This window comes from Panthera pardus, unplaced genomic scaffold, assembly GCF_024362965.1.
Source record: "Panthera pardus isolate Hobbes unplaced genomic scaffold, ASM2436296v1 HiC_scaffold_7, whole genome shotgun sequence".
In the NCBI taxonomy this organism is placed as follows: domain Eukaryota; kingdom Metazoa; phylum Chordata; class Mammalia; order Carnivora; family Felidae; genus Panthera; species Panthera pardus.
In genome coordinates, this window is record NW_026527002.1 from 66,894,672 (window position 1) to 66,922,189 (window position 27,518).

Here is a 27,518-nt window from a genome sequence, read left to right on the forward strand (position 1 = left end):
TCCGAAGCGGGCTCTGTGCTGAAAGCAGTAAGCCCGACATGGGGTTCAAACTCAAGAAACACGAGATCATGACCTGAGCCGAAGTCAGATGCTCAACCGACTGAGCCACCCAGACTCCCCTATTTTTTTTTTAATGTTTATTTATTTTTGAGAGAGACAGAGACAGCAGGTGAGAAGGGGAGGGGCAGAGAGAGAAGGAGACACAGAAGCCAAAGCAGGCTCCAGGCTCTGAGGTGTCAGCACAGAGTCCGACGCGGGGCTTGAACTCACGGACCAAGAGATCATGACCTAAACTGAAGTCGCCCGCTTAACCGACTGAGCCACTCAGGTGCCCCTATACTTTATTTATAATATTTATGATAGCTCTGCATGCTGGGCATTAATATTCCCACTGTGGATGAGGAAACCAAGGCAGAGGGACCAAGGCACTCACTCCAAGAGGTGGCCTGGCACGTAAGCCCTCACCCCACCCCAACTGTGTTCGGGAAGTGGGATTCTTTATGTAGGCTCTGCAGATTTGGTGTAAGTGTTATGTAGAAGAACTCCTTCCAGACCCCTACCTAAACACTTGTTTTGTTTTGCTTTGTTTGTTTCCTAAACACTTCTTATAACAATACTCTCAAGCTGCCTGTGAACAGAGAGGGTAATAAGTAACTTGCCATGGGTCACAAAGTAAACATAAAGGACCTGGGCTTTAGGTCAGATTGTGTGCCTGTAAAGTCCATGCTCCTTCCACCAAACCCCACTGCTTCTCAAATCCCTCAGGCGGCTGCCTAGGCCTCAGGGGAAGGTAGCGACCACTGGTCACCACCCTCCATGTACCAATTTTCACAGGCGAATGGACAAGTACCCAAAACACACTCTTCTGTTTTACAACATTCCTGGTTTTCATTCACGGAAAGAGTAAGCTGCTGGTGCATCATTCTGCATTATCACGAGACAGATTTCCAAAGATGATGTCAACAGGGCAGAGTCTGTGCCAGTTTTTTCATATTCGATCCGCAGTTGACAAAACTAATACTTGGACAGCTGGCAGAGCAGATCTGGTGACCCGCTCCTAAAGCCACACGTGCTTTTTGTGCATTGTGACCAGGGCGACGGATGGCAAAGAACAGCAGCAGGGGGCCGTGGCCATTCCTTTCATTCCGGAGGGACACCAAGTACAGGGTTTCCTGCACATGCCTTCCCCTATAGGCTCTGCAGTGACCCTGGTACCCAGCAGCTCTCCGCAACGCAGATGCCATCGGCTTCAGCGCAGCACCACAGACACGGAGCGAGAAGAACAGCCTTCTCCAGGCCCAGGGAAAGACAAAAGAGAAGAAAACCAACACAAAAAGCAGCAACCGATAAGCAAGCTGAAATACAGTTCTAAGGAACAAACGGGAACAGATGTGAGACAGTCTCAGACTTAACGATGACTTTTACACAGCCTCAAAATCATTTGACGCTAACAGATTTATAACATTTGCGGGGTAGGATGGCTGGGAAATGCAAGGATGAAGTGCTTTGCTGCAAATGACTTGAACAGATGTTTGCTAAGTTTATCTCAAATCTTCTCGTACGTGTTAACGGGAGGTAATTAGCATTCACGGGAGGAGGATTTCACCTGAATTTCATAGAGTTGACATCTATTAAAGTTAACAGACAAAAAGGCAGAGCCGTGAATGTTCTTTTAAACTGGCACCTGAGAGTCTTCGCAGAAAGCAAAATAGGCACAAACTGCCAAAATTTGCACTCCAGATGACAGGCATCCTGGCAGCTCCCAAATGCCCAGCCCTCCCTTCCGCTGTCTCTCAGCTTCTGTACATGCCATTCCCTCTGCTGGGACAGTGCCCTTCTTGCTGACTTCCACGCACCCTCGTGACCCTGCCTGGATGTCACCCAGATGGGAGTGGCACTCCTGGAGCTCTGCCTCCAAGGAGCCCCCTCGCTGTGGGAACTCTGCACCCATCACTACCGGACACACTGTTCCGCCACTGTTCCCCGTCCCTCTCACCCCACTCACCCCATGGAGCATGTCTCCTCCACCGCGACTAAGCTTCTTGCCGCTGGGGCTCGTGTCCATGGCATAGTGCCTGGCGTGAGCAGCGCTCAACAAATACTTGCTGAATGATGGAAAATGGAAGGAAGACATCACCGGGAAATGGGGGGTGGGGGTGTCATTAAAGACAATAGAAATGTGAACAAACACAAAATAGATCTGGTTGATCCTTCTAGATCTTTCTTTAAAAAAAAAAAAACACCTTTTTTTTTTTTTTTTAATCTCCAGCTGGCTAGATAGAAGTATCACAGAATTTAGACGCCTGGAACTGGAAGGGATCCTGAGTCACATGGCCCAATATCTGTATAATGCAGGGAACATGTGTCTGCCTTGCCCAGAGTCAAACCCATCGCTGATGCTCTGTTCTCCTGGCAGACGATGCTCCCCGAAGAGCCATAAGCTGCAGGCCTGTTTTTCTGCAGGAGAGTAACAGTACACAAATTAGAGCAGAGGGTTTTTTTTTCCTTTCCACTGTTTCAACTTTCTCCAGTTTATCATCTCCAACAGATGCCAAAAAACCCACAAAAACTTAGAGTTAGGACTTCATACTCAGAGGTGGGTGTTTTTGTCCTTGGGAACATGGAAAGTATCAGTGTTCTGAAAGGGATGCTTTTTGCTCCTCTCTTCTCGATAAGGCATTCATGAAGGGCACTGGAAGGGAACTTTAATTCTTAACGGTGCCCAGCAAGGTCCTGACACACAGCAGATGCTCAAAATACCAGAGTTGGTCTTTTACCAACATAAACCCAATGTTGACCACACCCGTTTAACGTTTGAGGCCCTCCATTCTTCTCCTGAAAATCCCGTTAGATGGCACAGGGCAAAGCGCTTTTTAGGAGTCACCTAAAAAGTTAATTAATGCCAATCAATTTTATTACTAGTATAATAAAGCTAGGATCCAACCATTGTGTGAGGAGAGGCGTTACAGTGGCAATGGCCACCTTATGCATACAGAAGCAACACTCTGAGGAAGGAAAAGCCGGTAGCAATGTTCAAACATCATTTCTTCTTTCTGCATAAAGAATTACGTTAAAAAGCAGAACAACAGAATTTCAATGCCTCACCAAGCTCTGATAGTACAAATGAAACCCTATCTTGAAGACTTGACACAGAATGCGATTCCTTGTATTGAGCACGGTTGCCCAGTTCAAAGGCCACCCTCGCCCACGTCCCAGCCCCTTCCTGCCATCCCTCTGGAGAATCAAGACGAAGGGGAAAAAATATATATGTATATATATGCATATATAGCTACTCTGATCACCTGGAATCCCTTCACCCATAAAGGCAACTTCTAACTATCTTCCTTCCCGCACATTCTCTTCCTTCCCATTCCCTACGCAAACCCACAAGGAAGGAAAACAATGAGTTCACTTGCAATCACCATGACTTTGACCTTTAAATGTTTAACCAGGGATGTTTTTTAAGGGCCAGATAAAGAGGCAGGTGATTAGTTTTCAACATGAGTCACAATATCCCCACAGTGAAATAATTCAATTAAATATTTAGTGGCCTTCGGTTTTGTTTGAGGCGCTGTGTATGTCGGGGCCTTGTTAGCTCTGGCCACCATCTCACGAGTGAAGAAAGAGTCCGCTCCCAGGCAGGGCCGAGTTGCTTAGGAGAGAGAAGGCAGCCCTTCTCTCCAGCACTGGAAAGCATAAGTGTCTCTCACAAGCAGAGGCCTCTCACAGAGAAATCCTTACTAAGCCTTGGAGGGCCCCCAAAGATTCTCGCGAGGGTTCCCGGCACTTAACTGTAGGTTTCAGGCTTTGGTTGGGTTTTGCTCGTCTCCAGGTGACATGTTACCATGAGCTGGCTTTCCACCCTCAGTTAAGACGACTCTCCCCAAGTAATATCCCAAGAAAATAAGGGGAGGGGGCCTAGGGTAAGGTCAGAGAACAGAAAACCCATCCGTGTCCAAGAACAGGACAGTAAGAACGATCGAACCTGTCTGCCTTCATTGGCCCTTCCAGAAGCTGGAGCCACAGGGATCAGGCAAAGCATTCAAGTGCTATCTATTCCAGAGGACTGTGTCATCGAAGGACTCTAATGATGAAAGATTCCCCAAACTACTCCGTGTGGTTGTTTTGAGGCATGTTTAACTTTGTCTGTTATTGTATGAACTCACACAAATGTTTATCCTTCTCACAGAAGCCACAGGGATCAAACTGTATGCATTTGTGTTCATATGTATGTATTTCCCCAGAGAGTTTCCATTAAGATATTGATCAATCACTTTTGTGGATGGCAATCATGAAAGGCTAAAATTATCGGGAAACACGGTCAGGCTCAATTCTGCGAACACCCCATTTTCTTTTTAGCAAACACAAATCAATCTGGCACCTGAAATAGTTCGGTGCTCTGACCCTCTCCCAAAAACAACTCATCTGCACAATGAACTTTTGTTTGAATTAACAAATCACCGCCAAAGAGTGAAATTTATAACATTAACCACCCGGCTGAAGCATCTGACTTTAAAACAAAACAAAAAACAAAACAAAAAAACCCAAAAAACAAAGAGCATCTAAAACACGGAAGCACCTTATAAAATATGCTGCCTCCCTGCCCTTCCTGGGGGAGACAGGAAAACTGTCTCCCCTTCTCTTATCATCTACTCAAAGTCATCAACCATTGCTTCCTGTCTGTGAAGAGGTAAGCACTGGTTAAACGAGCCTAAAACAAAGGAGACAGGCGTACTTGCTATCTCCATCAGACACGCTAGCCAGCACTCGTGCATGGGTTCAAGAAGGCTGGACACCGCGCAGAGGCCTGCTAGGGCAAGAGAAGAGTAAGACCCCACTCTCCAGGACTGGAGCAGAGCGGGAGAGACAGGAACAGGTGCACACTCTTTACTCTCAGTGACACAAGCGCTCCAAACCAAATGGCACCGTGTGTCCATGGCAAGGGAATGCCATGTTTTGAGCAGGGCAGGGCCTCTACTCGAAGATTCGCCGCCCAGGTTGTAAGAGGAGACGCAGTGAGCAGCAAGGATCAGCGTACGGAGAGGAGGCGGCCAACAGCAACCTGGTCTCGGTGGTGACGTGCTAGAGAAGCAGAAAGGAAAGGGGCGGACACAAGGGAACTACAGGGAGTATTGGCTCCCAGCTAGACAGGGCCAGAGGGATCAAAACACGGGACCAGGGGACCTCAAGAGGGCCAGGAACAGACATGGAAAGCAGGAGGAGGCAGTTTGGTTTGGCAGACTCCACTGGGTGGACTGTACTGTGCCAGGCACATGGATGGCACGGACATCAACGATCGAACCTGTCTGCCTTCACTGGCCCTTCCAGAAGCTGCCTTGTTTGGATGGATGGAGACCAACCAGCAGACAGCTGGACTAGGAGATTGGAAGCAGACCCAAGGAGGTGGATTTGCCCAGAAGAGGGATGTGTGGGCACCAGAAAGAATGTGCCCTACACATAAAGCGCTCTCCTCCCCTCCACATTACAAATGGCAGATGTCTGGCAAACGCCTGGAAATTTCCTGACACGCACCTCATAAATGCTATAAACAACATGCCCACATTTCCCCAGCCACAGACCTCGCAGCTGGAACAGCACATGGCCCCAGAGCTGTCAGCGCCAGGACGTGTGGATTTCAGATCCAAATATCCAAATCACCCCCTTTCAGGGAAATGGTATTGTGGGCGGGGCTCTGGGCTTGGGAGCCTGCAGGAGAGTCAATGAGAAGGTGCAATGTTAAGTGATCGTCATCCTGTTGAACATTATCAAGGACTCTCCTCGTGGCGCTGCCTCCTGCTAGTTACATGCCCCCTGAAAGGATTTTTCTGAGCCTCAGTGTGCTCATCTATAAAGTGGGACTCTCTCCAGGCCTTGAAAGACTGCAGTTAAGGAACACGTGAGTTAAACCTCAGAAGAATACACTATAAAATGTTAAGCCCTCCACAAGCACAAGGGATTCTTGCTAAGAAGCAGAATCCTTCTGATCCTTGCATTGAACCTACCACATCAATTCTGACTCATTTTTACAGGTGGAATTTGGGTCCAAAGAAATGAGTGCAAGCTCGAGAACTGAAGAATAACAAAAGCTGAAACTTTAGACAGACCCGTACTTTCGGACTCTAACCTTCAATTCCCCAACACAGATGGCTTTCGCAGCAAAGTTCAGCTGGTACAGACCATCTACTTTCGAGGCAGCTCTACTCCCAGAGGCAGCCCAGTCCTGGCTCCAGAGAGAGAAGGCCAGCCAAGTCCCCCATGCACAGAAACTGCAGCTTTGAGAATCGTCGTGAAACGGGCTGAAACACTCCAGCTGCAAGCACAGCTCTCTGCTGCCTTTCTTAAACACACCTAGTTCCTTTTATTCCCTGATGAACACACTCCCAGGCTGCAGAAGGCTTTGGAAGGCTACACGCCATTTTCATGAGCAAATCCTCTTACAGGACCTTTTCCAACCAAGAAATCCAGATGACAGGATGACGTCCCTGCAATATCTCCCCTGCCTCTCTGCACCTCTCAGTTTACAGGGTCAATGTTCTACGGTCTGTGCCTCTGGCTTATGCATAGTGAGCACCTACTGTGTGCAGCAGAGCCTGCTGGCAGCCAGAAGGGAGGGGCCGTGTCTAAGCTGGACTGGAGGGCGGGTCTTGTAATCATGGCCCTGTGCAGGCAAGGATGCTGATGAGGATGATGGCGGAGGAGGAGGAGGAGGAGGAGGAGGAGGAGGAGGAGGAGGAGGACAATGACGACAGTGACGACGGGGGACCCAACAAAAGCACAACCACAGGGACCCTGAAAGGCTATGGGAGAGGAAGGTGCAAGGGCGTGGGTCCTCCACAAGTGGAATTAACTTCTCACACATTCTAATGTGTCACCAGTTCTTGTCCTGGGAACATTCTACGTGCAGTGCTGGGCAGTTTCTCAGCTTCCTTTTCTGCCAGAATGCCTGAGCTAAAGGATAATCCCATGGTCCAGGCAGCCCCAGTCAAAGGGGCCCCGAGAAGCATTACATCCAGAAATTAGCCACCTTGGCCACGGAACTGGGGGGGGGGGGGGTGGGTATGTGGGAGGGGACCTTGTGAGATTCCATTCTGTAATGCAGTTTGTTGGGAGCTACTCAACCTGGCACTGGAAAAGAGGTGACATGAGATGGGGTGATTAAAAATGACCAAAGCCCTAGGGGCGCCTGTGTGGCTCAGTCAGTTGAGCACCCGACTCTTGATTTCGGCTCAGGTCATGATCTTAGGGTAGTGGGATTGAGTTCCTCATCAGGCTCTGCGCTGACAGCACAGAGCCTGCCTGGGATTCTCTCCCAATGGCGTGACACTGTCATTGTCTACACACAGAACTGTTCCATGGATAGAACACTAGCCAGGATGCTAGTGCAGCACAGGTCATAAAGGAGCAGGCACTAAAAGCTTGGCAGGGGGCAGAGGGGTGCTTCCTGCCACAATCAGCAAGTATGAACTCCATCAGCCTCGCTGCTCCTGGGCGTCTCGCTCTCGGATCGTGTTCCCCAGAACACAGCACCAATTATCTCTTCCAATTAAACCACCGCCACAGGACACTAAATCCAGTGACACAAACCGGCAGCAGGATGCTCGCTCAGCTTCGGGCTGGCATTTATGACCCTGATTAGCAGGAAGGCTCCGTCTCCTGCTCCCCACAGCTTGCCCGAGGAACCCAGAACGGCAGGTGAGCCCAGTAGGACCCTCCACCTCCCTCCCCCACAGGCCCCTGAAGCAGGGGCTCTGGAAAAGGGCAGAACGACACTGATGGCAGAATCCAGAGAAGCCAGGGCTCCCTCACCTTCACGTCTGCTGTCCTGCACGACAGCAGGGCTTTCAGGATGCACGAACCCCAAAGGGGGTTCCTTCCCCGTTGACGAGAGCAATTTATAAAACATCAAGTTACAGGCATTTTGTAAGCTAGTATATTCCTGTGACTGGGGGCATACAGCGGGCCAGAAACCGTGAGGAGCACTGACAATATTTCATTCAATCCTTACGGCAAGCCTCTGAAGCAAGTGGGGTGTTACCCACCCTCCATTTCCTTTTATTTTTTAAGTGTTTATTTTTGAAAGAGAGAGAGAGAGAGAGAGAGAAACACATTGCACAAGCAAGGGAGGGACAGAGAGAGAGAGGGAGACACAGAATCTGAAGCAGGCTCCAGGCTCTGAACTGTCCACACAGAGCCCGACACGGGGCTTGAACTCACAAACTGTGAGATCATGACCTGAGCTGAAGCTGGATGCTTAACCAACTGAGCTGCCCAGGCACCCCTATTTTTAATTTAATTTAATTTTTATTTTTTGACAGAGAGCGAGCACAAGCATGGGAGAGGCAGAGAAAGAGGGGGAGAGAGAGAGAATCCCAAGCAGGCAAGCAGGTTCCATGCTCAGTGCAGAGCCTGATGCAGGGCTTGATCTCACAACCCTGAGATCATGACCTGAACCAAAAGAAAGAGTCAGACACTCAACTGACTGAGTCACCCAGGCGCCCCTATGTGTAATCCTTTTAAAACATATTATGCACGTTTGGCTTTCGGTCAACAAAGCCATCAACAGACAAGTGGGTTCCCATTACGCAGACAGCTGTCAACCACACGGGGACAACGGTAACAAGGGGCAGGAGCAGAGGGAAAGAACTGCAAGAAAAGGACATTTAAGAAGGACTGGGGGGGGGGGAACAAAGGGATGGAAGGGCCACTGATAATTTCCATTAATTTGATTTACAAAGAGTTCACATTTATGATCTGGTTTCTAATGGCGATTCTAAGGAAGAAGGGACAAGTGATAACACATCTGCCCAGTTTACAGATACTGGAAGTGAGATTCAAAGAAATTAAGCTGTACACCAGGTAGTGTAGACACTTGCTACACCGTGGAAGCAGGAAGACATGGGAGCCCCACTTCAGGCTTCCTGCCTCCCGCCTGCATTTCACCACGACCCCAGGTGATTCTCAGGCTCTTTAAGGTGAGAAGTGTTGATCTAGTGCATAGGCTTTGGGGTCAGAAAAATCTGGGTTCTGCTACTTGTATGTGACCTAGAGTAAGCTCCACAGCCAGAACCCTCTCATCTGCGAAGCAGTGCTCACTTACAAGGTCAAGCACAAGTGAGCAAAATAATGCAGGTAGAGCACTCAGCACAAAATCCGCTACAAAAAAATAAATAAATAAATAAAGGAGCAGTTGGCTGTGCCATCATCAACACTTGAAGGTAGAGCCCAGGTCACAAGATCCCACCTCCTGTCACCTTCATCTCTCTGGAAACCTGTGGCCATGACACTCCAGAACCTGCCCGATACGTTGGAATGCCCCTCCCCCACCCAATGTGTTCACTGACATAAAGCTGCCAAACACATTTGGAGCCAAAGACACACTTGTATGATGACAAAAGGTGGCATTTAGAGTCTCCGTCAGCCAGCACCCTCCAAGGCTTTACCCCTGAGCTTAAAACACCTCACACACCGGGTGCTTCAGTTCAAGACAAGGAAGCCGGGGCTGGGGATGGGGGGGGGGGGGGGGGGGCGGGGGCGGGCAGGCCAGCAATTCTGGACCCTGACTCCAACAAGCTGCCACAGCTGGGGGCCCTGAGGGCAACACAGACCAAAGGCCACTGCCTTGACCTGAGAATCTCCCCAGTGACACAAAATGTCCTTTACTTCCAGAGCCAGCAAACACAACACGCTGATTTCACAACGGGGGAGTCCTTCCAGGCACTGGAGGCACATACACGTACAAAATAAAGGCAGGGTCTACACATCAGAGCACAACACCTCTGCACAGGTCACACTCTGTCCTGGCCCTGTCCACACCACATACCCGACCTGGCATCCCAGTCAACTCTTGCCTGTCCCTCACTAATCTCAAGGCTTACCATCCTAGGAGGTCTCTGGCCCTGCCCTGTCCTCGTCACTCCCCAAACCGCATCTCAGGTTCTTGCCACAAAAGCCCCGGGTCTGCACAGCTCAGTCCTTGCTCAGCACTACTCTGCTGGTCAGCCCCGTACGACACGTCCGACCCCACCACGCCCTTGGGTGGCTCTTGAGTATAAACCCAGGGTCCTTCAAAGGCAAAGGCTCCCAGCGCTGCCCATGCACCCCCTCCTGGTCTTCCGTGGCAGCCCCTGGAGTGGGAGATCTGGAGTTTGCTGGTGGTGGTTATTTGCCTGGTTTGGTTTTAACAGAAAGCAAACAGAATGGGGCAAAAGGGTAAGAACCATGACGGTCCACGCTGCCTTTTATCCGCACACACACGCCACAAACAAAAGTCAGTAGAAAGAAGGCGGATCTTGCCACGAAGTCTGAATTTCTCCAACCAAATGGTGGTTGTTCTCTTTGTAGCCAATGATTTAATAAACCTATTGTTGGGCAAAACCTTCGGGGAACTCCTATCTCAACGGCATTCAGAATCAGGTTCGTAAGGAACTGAAGAGCAGCCCTTCTACTTGAGTCAAACACGCTTTACGGACCACAAACGTTACCGAGCAGCTTTGTCACCCACCCTGGCCCCAAGATTTGGCACTGACTCTTACTGCTGAAGGGAAAAATGAGGTCCGCTCTTGCCATAACAAATGGTTTTAAAAATAACATTTGTTGATTCCAATTTGATATCGTGTAAAGTTCTCATAGCGGTTCTAGGGGAGGGAGCCCCCCAAAAATCTGAGCAATGGCCACGCCGATGAAGCAAGTGGAATTAGCTTCCAAAGGTAATTAATCACTTCTCTCATGCTTCAAGGTGTGATCCAGATCTAAATTTATGTATGAAAATGTAAGTTATTCAAAATGACAAAAGGGCAATGTTCTCTAAGTAGCTTCCTTTGAGACCAGTAAGAAGGTTAATATACAGGCCAGTCCTTATTTAAAATGGAAGCTAGAGGGCGCCTGGGTGGCTCAGCTGGTTAAGCGCCTGACTCTTGGTTTCGGCTCAGGCCACGATCTCATGGTTTCGTGAGTTCAAGCCCCGCCTCAGGCTCTGTGCTGGCAACACAGAGCCTGCTTGAGATTCTCATTCTCATTCTCTCTCTCTCTCTCTCTCTCTCTCTCTCTCTCTCTCTCTCTCCCCCCACCCCCGCTCACATTATCTCTCTCTCAAAAATAAACAAACTTTAAATAAAAACGGGAGCTCTAGAAAGTGCCAATTCCCCCTAGGTTTCTTCACGCCTCTCTTCTTCATCCTCTCAAACCACACTGAATAAATATTTACAAATATGAAGAGATCTCAATCTGTCACCAAGGAAGGACACCAACTGGAAAATAAAAGTCACCAGGCCTGGTTTTCGCGACGAGCTGATGAGAGCAGCAAACTTTCACATTTCCTTGATCTCTCTTTTCTCCCCTGTCGCTAGAAACAACAGCAATAACAGTAACTAGCAGGTGTGCAATCCAGGCCCTGGGGACTCAGAGTGTGGTCCCTGGACCAACACCCAGGAGACTTACTGGACACTCAGCATCCCAGGCCCCACCCCCGACCTGCTGAATCAGAACCCGACTTTTACAAGATCCCGGGTCATTCCTACCCACGTTAGAGTCTGAGAAGTGCTGTTCTCTGGGATAGGCTGAAGAGATAGCAAATGATTTTTTTTTTTTTTTAAAGTCCTAACGAACTTTGTGGTTTTACAAAGTAAGAAACTCTCCTCTGACTCTTGGTTCCCCATCTACTGATAGGAAACACCATCCATTGTCCCCGGGTCTTTTCCCTCCTCCCTCTCTCTTCCCATAAATAAACCGCACTTTGGGTTAAAAAAGGTAGGAGGAGACAAAGACAGGAGGAAAGAGACAAATGAGGAGCACAAGCCACAGAACAGAGCTACACTTGTCCGCCCGGAAAATAAACTTTCGAGGCGGGAGGAGGCACACAGAAGCTGCCAGGTGTGGCCCCCCTTCCAGACTGCACGTCCGCTACATTTAATCCTTAGAAGCGTGGCCGTGGTCCTCGAAGTTTTAGAAGACTCGGGACCTCTCTGCTGCATGGCTCAGCTCTAAATGTATATGTACACAGAAATGTGTGATGCTCGATGGACATACGCCAGCCAAATGCCCAAACACCTCTGTTCCTATGAAGTCCCCCGCCCCCCCCCCCCATCCAGAGCACACAAAAACCCTGATCACGCAGTTGGCTACTCTGATTTTCAGCTTTCAGCTCATCTCCCAACTGCCAGGCTAAGTTGTTTGAGGCTAAGAGTGGGTTATTCATCTTCGTACCCTCCATGGCATGGCACGATCTAGTAGACAGCAGGTGCTCAATCACTGTTGTCACATGGCCGTCTTGAGCTGTTCCCGTCTCTGATGCAACTTCCCTATTTTTAGGGGGAATCAACTTAATTGATGACTCCCGGATTTCTATTTTATTAGACTGTTCTCATGCCTTCCGTCTGGCCGCTAAACAAAATAATGAGCAAGGTTGCCTGATCTCAATATTCTCACCTGGGCCAAATACAATGCCCAGCTGCATACACCAAGCATCCGGATGATTCTCTGAGCAAAGTCTTCGACATTCCGCACTCTAAGGTTAAAAGGCACAAAGGTTAGCAGGCCTGTTGTCAGGCTCCTCCGGCTTTGCGCACAAAGCAGCCTCGGATAAGGATCCCGGGTATAATCAGATTTTTTTCTTTCCTTCTTTTCTACTCAACAAGTTTTGAGAGTCCACAAAGACTAGGCCAATGAAACAAAGGTTATTAACTCAGGGAGCCTGCCTCTGAGAAGTTTTCCAAAGGGCAGCCAGTGTCACACAATCATTCTGACAGCTGTGACAAACTAAGCTTTATTTACAGAGAGCCCTCACTGTTCATTTAGCGCGATCGCTGGGGCCTCATGGTCCTTGTGGAGGAGACGCACCCAGCTGACCGCCGAGAGCTGCAGATCTCCCAGGCCGAGTCTTCAAGAACTGCCATACAACTAACTGAAGGCAGCAGCCCCACTGGAGAGGGCTCCCTTGAAAGCGGGCAGCTTCACCCCCTGGCGCATAGGGCTCTTTGCCCTGTCACAGCCTTGCAGGACCGCCTTAGAGCCTCTGTAGAGGTACCTACAGTTACCACTTGCTCTGGGTGGGAGCTATTTATTTGTGCTCCTCTCAAAAGCCATCCCGCTCCCTTCAAAACAAAGAGTTCAGGGGCGCCTGGGTGGCTCAGTCGGTTGAGCGTCCGACTTCGGCTCAGGTCATGAGCTCGTGGTTCATAGGTTCAAGCCCCATGTTGAGCTCTGTGCTAACAGCTTGGAGCCCGGAGGCTGCTTCGGATTCTGTGTCTCCCTCTCTCTCTGCCCCTTCCCAGCTCGTGCTTTGTCTATAAGAAATAAATAAACATTAAAAAAAAAAAAGTTCAGATGAAGACAGGTTTTTAAATGAACTTATTTATTAATCCAATCCATCCTGAGGATATATTTTATACAAGGGAACAGGGAAATGGGGCGGTAGCCAGGTAAGGAAAAAGAATCAAGGGGGGTTTTGGATGATGACTTTAACGACACCAGTGGCTAGTCCCGAGTGCGGGCTGTACAGGGTGAGCAGCATGGTAGGCTGGGGAAGCAGGAAGCAGAGCAAAGGGCTCTGACGTGGACAGGCTGGCGCTAGGCTGGGTATGGGCAGCTGAGCATGCAACACTGGCAGAAATGCAGGAGGGAGGGGTGAGGTCATCTGCAAACCCCTAGCTGTGGCCCAGCTGCCGTTTCACGCGGGGGCCTGCAGGAAACAGGTGGTCGGTCGTCTCCACTCACATCCTGGCAGGCATGGAACCTCTGTGTCACATTTGGGCCTCGGATTCTTTGGCCAAAGTAGCATTATTGTGATGAGTCTTCAAGGGAAGGGGTGACCTGGCCCTCAGAGTTACAGGGCTGGTCTTCACAGGTGCATTTTGGATGGATGCACTTGCTCATTCGTTCATTTTACGCAAATGTCTACTGACCCCCAGCGTGAAAGCTGCTATGGGGACGTGAAACCAAACCAGGCTGAACTTGCCCTCAAAGAAAGTGTGCTCTCAGAGAAGACTTACCCATAAGTTAGATCAGTGAAGGAGGGGAAACAGGTTTGGGAGGTTAGAGGTGGTAGATTAATTCCAGTTAGGAGTATAACAGAATTTCTGAAACTTTACCATGCATAATACAAATCACCTGAGAAGCTTTCCCTATGGGGTCTCTTCCTTCTCATAAAATTCTATGATTCCTGTATCATTTTAGGGAAGAAGATGCTATTTCACGGTATTATCCTCAGGATGGAGAATGTAACCTCTGACAATAAATCTAATAGAGATGTTAACCATAATTCTTTCATTATCTTTTTATATTTATTTTTGAGAGAGAGCACGTGCACATGAGAGCAGGAGAGGGGCAGAGAGAGAAGGGGAGAGAGAATCCTAAGCAGGTTCCGTGCCATCAGCACAGAGCCTGACATGGGGCTCGATCCCATGAACCGTGAGATCAAGACTTGAGCTGAAATCAAGAGTCAGATGTTTAACTAACTGAACCACCCAGGTGCCCCAATCATAATTCTTTTATCCTAAAAAAAGCCAAGGAAATTTCACATTTTATAACTACCGGGTTTAAAGCTTGAACCCTGCGGCCCAAGTTTAAGGGTCTTTCTCTTCAATCAGTGGAGAAGATAGTCAAGAGGATACACAGAAGTGTCTGTGATCAAATCCACTACCCCTAACTGGCCCCACCTTAGAATTTAGTAATGCTGCTGAGTGGAGCTTCAAAGGAAGCCCGAGTCATACAAAAATCAGCTTGGAATGAGAAAAGTCCCATCTGAAACAGTAAAGGGGATCACACGCAGACACCCACATCCAGAATGTGGTGGAGATTCACGCCCTTTGGAACACTGTCAGGAAATGTATGGTCCATGATGGTATAAGCAGACGCCTTAGCCTCAGGAGGGCAGTTCTGTTCTCCCTGAGCTGCCAGAGAACTGAAGGGGCCACAGAGCTAATTACCACCACTCAAGCATGAAGTTGAGATCTGCCCCAAATGCTTCCCTTCTAATAACCTGGGGGCTTTTAGATTAACACCCATCACATACATATTTCCTACCACTTTGGTCAGGACACAGGAGGGTGACAAGGGCCTCAAGGCCAGAGAAGAATTGGGTAAGCAGAGGAGGATGCTTTTCTTAATCACTAGTAATTATTGCTAGTGTTACAAGCAAACGAGTGACAAATATCATTTTGGAAAAATAAAAACAGCCCCTACAAGAGAAAGAATTTTAATTAAATGGGAAGACCGGTTTGAACTCATCAAAAGGCTGACCTGGCAAGCATTAACTCTACATTTTAACAAAAAAAGGATGTTGGGGTGCCTAGGTGGCTCAGTCAGTTAAGGGTCTGACTCTTGATTTCAGTTCAGGTCATAATCTCACAGTTCATGGGATTGAGCCCTACATCAGGCTCTGCATGGACTGCACAGAGCCTGCTTGGGATTCTCTCGCTTTCTGCCCCTCCCCCACTCACACATTTGCATTCTGTCTAAATAAATATATATATTTTTTTAATAAAAGGACTTCTAGGGGCACCCGGGTGGCTCAGTGGGTTAAACATCCCACTTCGGCTCAGGTCATGATCTCAGAGTTCGTGGGTTGGAGCCCCGCATCGGGTTCCGTGCTGACAGCTCAGAGCCTGGAGCCTGCTTCGGATGCTGTGTCTCCCACTCTCTCTGGCCCTCCCCTGATCACGCTCTGTGTCTCTCTCTCAAAAATGAATCCAACAGTAAAAAAAAATTTTTAAAAAAGGACATCTATTTTTGAAATGCATACACAGTAATGAGCTAGGTTAAAAAAGTGTGGGCAAGCAGAAGTCCTGGAACGCCTGCTTTAACAAAGATATAAATCTCTAACAAAAGTGTGTCAACAAGCCCCTCTACATTGCTGTAAGAGTGTATGCTATTAATCTTTCTGATAGTGCTGACTTAGCAATTTCTTTTCCATGTAGCATTAAGGCAGTTATAGTCTAAATGTTTATAAACTTGGGATCTGGAAAGTCTAGTCAAGTAAGATTTTCACTAAATTTCTTGCCCCCAAACTCACAATCATATTAGCGAATAAGACACACCAGTATAATGAGCCTAGCACAGTCAGCTGACATTTCATGAGCACCTACTATGTGAAAGGTACTTTCACGTATACTAATTACTAGCTGGACCCTCCCACCTGTGGTGCTGGACAGGAGCTGTTCATCCCATTTTACAGATGAGGAAACTGAATGGTTTCCCTTTGGTCTCAGAACCGGTAGGTGGGCCAAGCTGGGGTAAGAACCCAGCCCAATCACTGTTCTTCCATCCTCTGGCCTGTTTCCCACTAAGCAATGGGGCGGGGGTTGGGGGAGGGGACAGGGGAAGAAAGGCAGTGACTCCAGCTCAGCAGAAAGACTATCCTGTCTGATGTGATGGCTGTTTATTTTAAGAAGTCAGAGCAGGAAAGGACTCAGAAATGAAATCTACACACCTTAAACAATTTATTTTAACTTAAAACATTCATTCCTCAATCCTGTGATGAAGGGCCAAGGTCTTTTGAGTATGGATCTGTTGACTAAAGTTCCATGGTCTTTCTACAAAAACCATACCCACAATGCCTCGGTACAGTTCCTTCAAGGAAAGCTTCACTGCTTCTAAAGAGAAAAATCCCTCCTCAATTTTAAGCACCACCATCATGCCCCTTCTTTATTTACACTGATGCATCTCAACCACACCTAAAACGATAGCAATTTTTTTCCTAATAACATTGCTTTTCAAGGCTTTCCAAAACACATAATGTACTTTTCAGGAAAACAACTTCTCTTCACACTCAAATTTTATCAGTTTATATAATACTTCATTCAGTTACATAATTCAAGGGGCAAAAACAAGTTTGGAGGGAAAAAACACACTGACCAGTAAGCACGGCACTATCGGGAGGGAGGGAGCAGACGCGCCGGGGGACAGGTGACAGAGCAATCCCAGACCTCAAGGGAGCAGTGCCTAGCAGGCCCACTGGAGGCCAGTTAAGACAGCTTCTATCACACACACCTGTAAGCACTTTGGGGCAAGCACTAGGTGAAGTTTCCATCAAAAAGCAGGACGGTGGGGCGGACGCCTGGGTGGCTCAGTAGGTGAGGCATCCAACTCTTGATTTCAGCTCAGGCCATATGATCTCATAGTTTCATGAGTTTGAGTTCGAGCCCCACGTTGGGCTCTCTACTAAAAGTGCAGAGCCCGCTTGGGATTCTCCCTCTCCCTCTCTCTCTCTCAAAATAAAGAAAGCAGTTTCAGAGAGAAAGAAAAGGTGAGCCCCAACAAATGTGGATTCATATAACCATGACTTTGGCAAGTCCCAGGATCTCTCTGAGCTTCCATTCCTGTAATGTGTGGTTAAAACAGTGTTTTCCCATGCAGCTGCTGCAAAAAATTAAATAAGAACATATAAAAGCACTCAGCCTTGGCCCCAAAACACTGAACTACTCAACAAACATAAGTTCACTCTCTGCCTTATGTACCTTTCTTCCATAGCACCTAGCAATGTACTTCAAGGTAGAAAGCTATAAAGATGGATAGATGGATGGATGGATGGACAGGCAGCCTGACAGACAACTGGTCCAGTGAAAGAACTAAAAACACTTCAGTTTAATAACTTCTTTGGCTCAAATGGAACCAAATAAATGAGTTAAGAAGCTATATCCTAAATCAGAATCTTCCCTATCCAAAGACGGACGGAATTTCTAACTTTAACAATGAGCTTGGAAAGAAAAGAGGAAGGATAAAGGAGAGAGGCAAGGAGAAGAGAACTGCGAAAGTATCAGTCCTAGATATTAAGCAAAAGCCCTGACTCACTGGTACATAAATCTCTCCCCCTCCTTCCTTCTAACCGTAGTTCTTGAGAACGAGGAAACATTAGCACGGGTGTGAGGTTTTCAAGGCACAGAGAAATGTACAGACAGCTAAATCCAGCATAAAGGTTATGTACTTTTAGTTTTCAATAAACAGCAAGTCTCAAAAGTTAAAAGGAAACAGGTCCAGAAGGACAACCACGTGGTTTAGTTTCAAGTACTTAGCATTTCCTGAAAGGCACAGTTAACTGGAAAGATGTTCAAATCCTGAAACGAAGCAGGTGCAGGGTACATGCTTTCAATGGTGCCAGTGATATGAATGGAAAGCAGGCAGAAATGGAAAGCCCTAAGCATAGCATGTCTTCGGATTTTTTTTTTAGAAAATGAATCACAACAGATAAAGCTTTCACTCACTCTGGAGATTCTTTGTTTACAAAAGCTCAAAGTGCTGGAGAAGACACACCTAAAACCTGGGATGCGACACTATATTCTGGGAAGAAAAGCATCACAATTTTAAATAGGAGCCTCACACATCAACTTACCTTTCTCAAGCGCTTTCAGCTAATTCCCATCTTCTTTCTGACAACCCATCTTTGGTGGGCCCAACTAAGCTTTAAAACTATTAGGTCTCCAGGCATCTCCTCAGCTCATAACGTTAAGCACTGACTCACCCAATTTGGGAATAGGAGTCTCTTAAGACAGTTTCGTTTGTCCTCTGTGTTTTTAAAAGACAATATGAATACAGTCAATGGCCTATGTTTCTCTAAGCCTCAGTTTCCCCATCTGTTAAATGGGGATATGGTGGGACCCATTTCAGTTGGCTGTTGTGAGAACCAAAGATACCTAACTGACTTAGTTCATGCTGTGCAATAACTCCTTAATCCTACTATCACTCTTCTGGTCTATAAAATTAACAGAAACCACCAAAACTAAGGATCTCTGAATAGTCAAATTAGCAACGTGGAAAAAAAAAAATTGGTAACACCTAGTCTTAATGAGATACCCCACTGCCTGGTGGGGGATTAACTAACCAAATCCTTCCAAAAGGAGCATTTGGCAAGAGGGCAAAAGCCTGGGGGCGCCTGGGTGGCTCAGTCGGTGGAGCCTCGGACCTTTGGTTTTGGCTCAGGTCATGATCTCACAGTTGTGAGATCGAGTCCCGTGTCATTCTGCGTGCTGGGTGTGGAGCCTGCTTAGGATTCTCTCTCTCCTTCTGCTCCTCTCCCCCGTGCACTCACACTCTCTCTCACCCGCTCTCTAAAAGTAAAAAGAATAGAGAGGGCAAAAGCCTTAAAAATGCGACTGCCCTTGACTCAGTGATTCCACCTGAGGACCCTAACCTAGGGAAACGAGATCTGCAAAATGATGAACAGAAATGCTTAGTGCAGCATCATTTGTAAACACTGGAACATCGGAAACATAGTAGAACAGCGGGGAGATGGCTAACTAAATTGTCATCTGCTTGTATGAGTGTTTCTGCAGCCATGAAAAAATTATTACAATATGGTAATTTAAAAATTAAAATCTGTAGCTAAAACTTGGGAGACTTTATATGTAATATATGAATATATTTAAAGTATTATGCATTCACACAGTTAAATTATATACATGTGTGTGTGCATATATGTACATATGGAAAAATATTCTCAGGAGTACAAAATATTATATTAGCTATTTCCAGATGGTGAAATGACAAGGTAGTTTTCATACACTATAAAAAGATAAGTGCTATAGTTCTGAAATTCTGTAAAAAGAGTTTAAAAATCAGGAAAAAAAGTGTACGAAGTATGTGTGACAAAGAGAAAAAGTACATTAAAGAGATGTCCCACAGCCCATTTCCATGAAAATCAATTGGAAGCACATCATTAGGAGCTAATACTTGAACACACAGAAAGAAGGCACAGAACACGATCCCCTTAGGCCCACAGCTTGAGCTACATTGAGCCCGGGGTCATCTTCTTTAAGAACGGGCACATGGGCTTTGCTCATTTCCATGTACTATCAACTGTGTCTCGGCAGGTGTGGAGGGGGGCCCCTCCCAAACCTCAAACCACATTTAAATGCATAAACAGCACATAGTTATGTAGCACTTTGGTGGTTTCCCTGGCAACCTTATCTCTGTCTTCTTTTATCTCAGCTACACATGATACAGTCTTGGTCCTACAAAGTCCCTGAGATCACTGCCCGCTACCAAGGAGCCAACCAGGGCAGGACGCTCACTTGCTAAGAAATCCCAATTAACAAATCTGTTCATACCGATCCCATCCCGCAACAATTTAAAAAAATTTTTTTTAATGTTTATTCATTTTTGAGAGACAGAGACAGAGCGCGAGTGGGGAGGGGCAGAGAGAGTGGGAGACACAGAATCCAAAGCAGGCTCCAGGCTCTGAGCTGTCAGCACAGAGCCCCACGAGGGGCTCGAACTCAAGAACTGAGAGATCATGACATGAGCCAAAGTCGGATGCTTAACTCACTGAGCCACCCAGGCGCCCCTCATCCCACAACAATTTTTAAGAAGAGAACCTTGATACACATTCACCATTTGAGATCCAAACTGTGATTTTCATGTTACCAAAATTTAATTTTACCATCATGTAAACACAATTAATCTTTTTCACTAAGTGAAAAGAAAAAGGAAATTACATTTAAGTCTCCAACTTTGCTAAGTAGTACTAGCGTCTAAACACATACCTGCTGTTTCCGCCTCAGGCCCCCCTGAGTAGCAAGGAGGGGAGTTTCCAGACCTAATTTTAACAGGGGAATGTCAAACTGGCAAGGCTCCCACCAGGAGCTGTGAGCAAGGCTTTGACATCTGAATACTACAGACAGAATATTACAAAGAGACCGGTGGATCATTTCAAACAGGATGGAGAAACTTAAGTCACCTATTTTATTTATTTGTTTGTTTATTTGTTTAGTTTAAGAGACAGTGTGTGCAGATAGGGGAAGGGGAGGGAGAGAGGGGGGAGGGAGAGAGAGAGAAAGAGAAGATCTTAAGCAGGCTCCAAGCTTAGCGCAGAGCCCAACTCGGGGCTCCATCCCACGACCCTGGCATCATGACCTGAGTGGAAATCAAGAATTGGACCGTCAACCAACTGAGCCACCCGAGCGCCCATAAGCCACCTATTTATGATTCAGTAGCTATCAGGGGACTTTATTTTTTTTTATTTTTTATTTTTTGATGTTTATTTATTTTTGAGAGAGGGGGAGACAGAACGTGAGCAGGCGAGGGGCAGAGAGAGAGGGAGACACAGAATCGAAGCAGGCTCCAGGCTCAGAGCTGTCAGCACAGAGCCCGACACGGGGCTTGAACCCACGAACTGTAAAATCGTGACCTGAGCCGAAGTCGGGCACTTAACCGACTGAGCCACCCGGGCGCCTTTAGGACTTTAAATATTTCACAGAATTTGTGTCTTCCCCTTAAAGTGGTTTTTCTACCAAAATGTCTGCCTCGAGAAACCTAATGGAGTCAGATGCATCATGCAGACCCATTCAACCATCAACATGTATCAGAGGCCTGCTATTAACCTGGCACGGTGATAGGCCTCAGGACCCGAGAGATGAAAAGGGGACACCTGACCCAGAGAGGGTCTCAGGTTAGCGGGCCAAATACATCAAGTGTACAGAGGTGCATGGGGCTCCCCCACGCACAGGGTGGCTCGCGGGGTGATGTCTCCTCTGACGGCAGCTGCACTGTGGTATCACAAGCTGAACGCGCACCCGTTTACCAAGTTGGGTTGATTTTTTTTTTTTTTAACTCTTTTCCCCAGGTCTCATTTTCTCCACTAAGACTCAGCATGATTTTCAATGTTAAGCCCAAACCATTGACCTCAACTCTTTATCTTGAGTGCCCAGAAAGTGAAAGTGACCATGTACATTAGTATTTTGAGCACTCTATGCTTTCAATGAAAACAGTTGCTCATATTCCTAAGCAGGAAAAAGCCCTCCCCCCCGCCCAGCACCCAGCTTCCTCCTCCACCCTCAGGCCAAGTGGCAGCAGGAGAGGACCACTCCTCATTCAGGCCCGGAAAGCCACGGACTCTCGCCTCATCTCAGAGACTGTGGTACCTTCAGGAGCTGCTAAGGCAAACGGATCCCAATTGCTCCTGCTATATCTCTCCCCCTTCTCTCCATTTATCTATTTAGAAAAAAATGAAGTATTGAAAATACATTTAATGGACAGTAGGGTTTTTTGAAAATTGTACTTAACTCATTTTTTTGAAAGCATTCTGGGTCATGCTGAAATCTCAAGTTGTTTGGGCTTCTTTGGGGAACCAGGAATCAATTCCCTCTGTGTCTTCGCCCCTTCTTTCCATTGTGACATGGTCAAGGCCAAGCTCACAAGCTTATGAGTCCATTAACTCAAAAGCTGAGCCAACTAAGCTTTAGTCAATTACATGTTAAATAGCTGATGATCTGGAAAATGTGTAACAATGAAGACAGCTGACATCTAATCAGCATTTCTGTGTAAATAAATGGAATAAACGATCAGATACAGGAAGCCATTCTGTGTCAAATCCATACTTTCATTATTTAGACAACCTACAAGAAATCCAATGGCAAGATCCTCCAAGGCTTCTCAACTGCTTTAAAAGAATAAATGCCCCTGAGTTTTAAGCCTTCCGTACAGAACAGTCATTAGAAAGCTGTCACCCAGCACCTTGAAGGAAAATTTGTGTCAGCCATTTGTACTACATAAACATGTTGTACAACTTACTGGATTATAGCTAATAGCTATTTTCCACACAGTTAAAAAAAAAAAAAACAACACTGCATCATTACACATACCTTCTTTAAATAGAAGGGATTTACCTACATGTTCAAGAACTACCTCAAACTAGAATTTCCTATTATTTAAGTTTTATATATGTATTACGTTATTCATGTCTGGATACATCCAAATTTAAGATCTTTTATTTAACAGAATTTTTTGACCTTTATTAGATATCAAAGTTTCTGTTTTTAACAGTTTTTAACCTTAATAAAACAGGTTCTACTACACCAAAAAAAGGTGTGTGTGTGTGTGTGTGTGTGTGTGTGTGTGTGTGTGTGTGTGTGTTGAAGGGTTACCATTCCTCTAATCTTCGTTGTCGTATTTTAGCCAATTTCAAAAGTACTAAGATAATTTCTCATCTCTTCATATTGACACAGCTTTGTTACAGCCACACACGCCCTCATCTCAGACTTAGGATACAGGAAGCAAAAGCCACCTTCACCTCAAACAGCAGCCATTCATGACTCCTGACCAGGAGATGTTTCAACACAAGGTAAGAGAGAGAAGGTGAGATGCCCTTCATGGACTGCAGTGAAATGGGCATCACCAGGCAGAGAGTTCGCCAGGATGAAAAACGCTATTATTGACCCAACACCTGTGGAGTCCACATCTGCAGTCACCAAGTAACATGGGGTGTGCCACAAGCCTGCCCTCCCAGGACCCTCTACAATGTCCAACCTCTCTGAGAAGCCCCCCCAGGCAAGAAGGGATCATGATTTAATCTTCTCCAAAAGAGCTACCCTTTTCTATCTTTTGTGAGCTACTTGCCATCATTCTCCAAAAGATTTCAGAAAATAATAGTGATAAACAGCCATTTCCATTCAGACTGAACCCTGAATCAGGAGTTGGCAAACTGCAGCCATCAGAGCAGATATGGCCCACGGCCTGTTTTTGTAAATAAAGTTTTACCGAAACACAACCCGGGCCATCCATTTAGCTTTTTTCTATGGCTGCTTTTGTTCTACTAGGGCAGAGTCGAGTAGCTGCATTTGAGATGCTGTATCTCTCAAAGTCTGAAATAGTTACTCTGTAGCCTTTCAGAAAAAGTATGCCCCAAATGGTACAAAGCATCTAAACCTCTAGGAGGTACATGACATTACCAGCAGGAGGCAGCTCTTACCTAAACAGTACCCTCACGTGGTGCAGTAGACTGAGGGGCAGAGGCTCTGAGACAGGCACTGTGCCTCTTACCAACTTTCAGGACAACCACATGACTCTGGCAGGTCTCAGCTTCTCTGGCTACACCATCAGGGCATCGAGATCTACTTCACAAGGCTGTCGTGAGGATCAGACATGACAACACATATAAAAAGCCCCTAGAACCAGGCCTGGTATTCCTCAAGGCGCTCCGTGAATGCCAATGACCCACCATCCATCCTTCACCAACCGTGGTTACCTGAGTCAGAGCTTAGTACTGAATGTGAATCACTGAGATACTCCCCTTCGATCAATGACACCCCTATTGCCGTGATCTCAAAAAAGATCACAGACTCAGTGTAATCCAAAGAAAAGATGCAATGCTCTCTTCTTTGTTGAGCCACAGAAAGTTAAAGTCTCAGGATTTTATATTCCGGTGTTTGGGGAAAAATACTGTGGACTGTTTCCGGATGGAATCTTTCAATGCCAAACTTCAGGCGGCCTCTAGGATACGGAAAGACCCAGAGCTTAGCCACCTACAGTCAGTCTTTGAAGGCTGTGTGTTTAACCTCATTAATAGGAAGCAAGTAGAACAGAGTATCCCCACACAGTGATAAAACCACACCCTGGACTAGCCGGAACTGTGAAGAGAGGATGTTTTAAAGGGCTGTGAAATCCCACTCCTGTTGCTTCATGCTGGTAGGAGGTATGACTCCAGCCAGAGTACACAGCAATGACAAGGAACGAGATCATCAGGACATGGTGTGGGGCAGGTGCCCAATGGGACCAAGTCATGAGAATGCCCTAGGTCAGGGGCAGCCACGTCTCCTCAGCCCTCTCTCCTGTGCTCCCTTTTGCACCCCGTCCCCTCTGACATTTGCAAACCAAAACCATGCAGCTTTCAACCACCCCAATCACATTTCCCTGCTTCAGGGCGACTGATCCAAAAAACAAATCCCATGAAGTAGGTAGGGCAGGGTTTGGGTGTCAGCTTTACAGCTGGGGAAACTGAGGCTCAGAAAAACAGTGTGGCCTGGCAGCAAGGTCACAGCTATCTGACTTACCCACCACTCCCTACCCAACCCCAGGGCCTCGCAAGTCCTTGGCAGTTAATACAGGTACTTAGTCAACAATTGTTTAGGGCCTAGAATCAAATTCCAGCTATTCCATCGACTAGCCGTTGACCTTGAGAATGTCAATTTACCTCTCTCTACCCAAGTTCATCCATCTGTGAAATGGAGATAACAGTTAACCTACCACACAGAGTTGCTGTGAGACCTAAATGAGTTAATACATGTGGAGAGCTTAGGACAATGCCTGGTGCAAAGCAAGTGTCCGTTAAATGTTGGCTACTGTTATTTGCTGAACTGAATCTACCTGACTTCAGTCCAAATCTGTGGACCACCTTTTGCCTTCTCATTCACATAGTCCTTCCCTAAACACACATACAGCAATTTTTTAAACTATGACCTGAGAAAAGCCAACTCCTAGGATGTCAGTATTAAAGCACAAGGCAACAAGAGCCTTTTTCAGAAGGACATCTGGTTTAAGCTGATAACATGCCACAGAGTAAGCTGATAGCAGCAGTCGGTCACGTGTGGAAGTCTCAAATGGAAACCTGAGCAGGATGTGCCCACTCAAAGAGCATTGCTTTAATACACTTTGCACATGCACATAAATGACACTGAACTGCTGTACCTGTCCCTAGTCACCAAACACCAGTTCTGTGGCCATTTTTTGCCAACGGTGACTACAGTTGTGAACATGTTACATCAGAAACATTTCTTAAGGCTTCTGCCCTCTAAATAAAGGCTGCTGCTGATTCTCCAGCTGCAGAAGGGCCCTTCCCTGAAACCACAGACCAGATAAAGAACAATGCGAAAGGGTTCACAAGAAAAGAAGTCATTTCGGCTGCTCTGGGACATGAATCTCCACTAGGTCACAGAGTTCCACCCAACACCCAGTTAAAAAAAAAAAAAACAAAAAAACAAAAAAACAAACAAACAAACAAACAAAAAAAAACCTCGCTCAGGAAGAACTTGCTAAATCATCCAAGGGGCTCGGTGACAGGAAAATGCACTGAGTCTGGGTCACCCTGATCCCTGGATCAGGGGGACCCAGTGACTTCCTGTTTGCTGGGGCTTTGTCCCTTATCTCAGAGCCACAGCACACTCCCTCCCAGAGGGAGAACTTCTATGGTTCCTCCAGACTCCCACTCCTCCTGGGGAGCAGGGGAGACCTGATTCTGTCCATTTCATTTTCCTTAAAGGATTTTTCACTCCCCAACTTCAAAATTCAGTTCTAAGTATACCGCCCTCCAGCGCCCTTTCCCGGCTGCTTCCACAGGTTTTAACCACTGTTACATCCACCCTGTCCACTAGGAATCACACACTGTGTAATAAATGGATGGGACCCAGGACACATCTATTCCAACTTCCAACCCAGTAGAGGAATTTTTTTCTGTACACTGGCATTGTCCAAGAGAAATATAATGCAGTCCACAATGTAAGCCACAGGAGCAATTTTTAAATTTCTAGGGGCAACGTTACCATTAAAAGAACCAGGAGGAATTAATTTTCATAATATATTTTATTTAACCCAATACAGCTACAATATGGTCATCTCAATACGAAAGGCAATCTACAAATTACTGACGAGATGCTTTAATTCTATTTTTTATACCAAGTCTTTAGAATCCAGTGTGTATTTTCCACTTAAAAATCTATCTCCATGCAGACCAGTCACATTTCGAGTGCTCGACAGCCATAAGTGGCCAGTAGCTACAGTATGGGACAGGGCGGTTACCCCATTGTCTGTGGGCATTCCTACAGTGCAGGGGAGTGTGTTCCTTTAAACAATATACAGGAAAAACACAGTTCCTTCCTACAAACACAACACGTTGGTTATGTCAGTTAGTAAAGGCTACTACGGGTGAGAAACACAGGGCATACGCACAGACCCAGCATTTCCTGGGTAATTTACTACAACAGCAACTTTAGAGATCTCGTGGTCTGACTTAACAGGTAGGAGACTGAGATCCAGAAAATGACTGGGAATAACGTGAAGTCACACAGATGAGCAATAGAAGTGGGAGGCCTGAAATCTACACGTCTAGTCAAGCATTCTTCAAATATTAAATATCAAACACACACACACACACACACACACACACGAGTCATGTATCAATATATTGGGTTACCACTGTCTGCAATAGATGCATAATTTAAGATTAAAGCTGTTGTAGAAGGCAGCTTCCTCCCAATAAGCTCCAAATTTCTGAGATCTAGGAAATACAACAGAATCTCACCCATTCACCCCAACATCCCACTTCCCTACCCTGACCTAGACTTAGGAATAGCCTAAGAAGACAAAAATAAGGAAGATAATCACAGACACACCAAAGCATGCCTCTTAATTAGGGGTAAAGCACAAAATGTGCAGAATGTCTCTACCCTAGAGGCTCTTAAGATGTATCCACCCCTCCTTCCACCACCAATGGACACACTTTAAGAGAGCGAACTTTGGGAATCTTACAAAAATGGGTAGTAACCTGTAATGACTGCCATCAAAACTACTTCTCAAGAGTAATCCCACTGAATCTGTTTTAATGAATCTCTACCTGAACACCCTGAAGTCTGTGCACCCCCAATACCTGTGGTAGGTTACCTATCACCTCTGCAATCTCATTCACACTGTGACTTGACTGCAGCAAATTCTCTGCTTTACCTTGACCACCTATCCGAGTCATCCATTCCTCTGGAGGCAAGTGTCAAAAGGAACCCACAGATCAAAACCCCAAACATACTCAGTTCTGTGCCCAGACACAT

At 46.6% G+C, this 27,518-nt stretch overlaps 1 protein-coding gene across 10 annotated transcripts in view; it reads right to left on the reverse strand.

Moving 5' to 3' along the window:
- MTSS1 (MTSS I-BAR domain containing 1) overlaps positions 1 to 27,518 on the reverse strand; it is a 165,669-nt gene that overhangs the window by 62,047 nt on the left and 76,104 nt on the right. Inside the window, exon 1 of one of the 10 annotated variants that reach the window (XM_053896476.1) lies at positions 12,424 to 12,466. The exons of the other annotated variants lie outside the window; for them this stretch is intronic. Coding sequence (XP_053752451.1) covers positions 12,424 to 12,451 — 28 coding nt within the window. The 5' untranslated portion in view covers positions 12,452 to 12,466. Of the gene's footprint in view, positions 1 to 12,423; positions 12,467 to 27,518 lie in introns of those variants that run through there. 10 annotated transcript variants of the gene reach the window in all.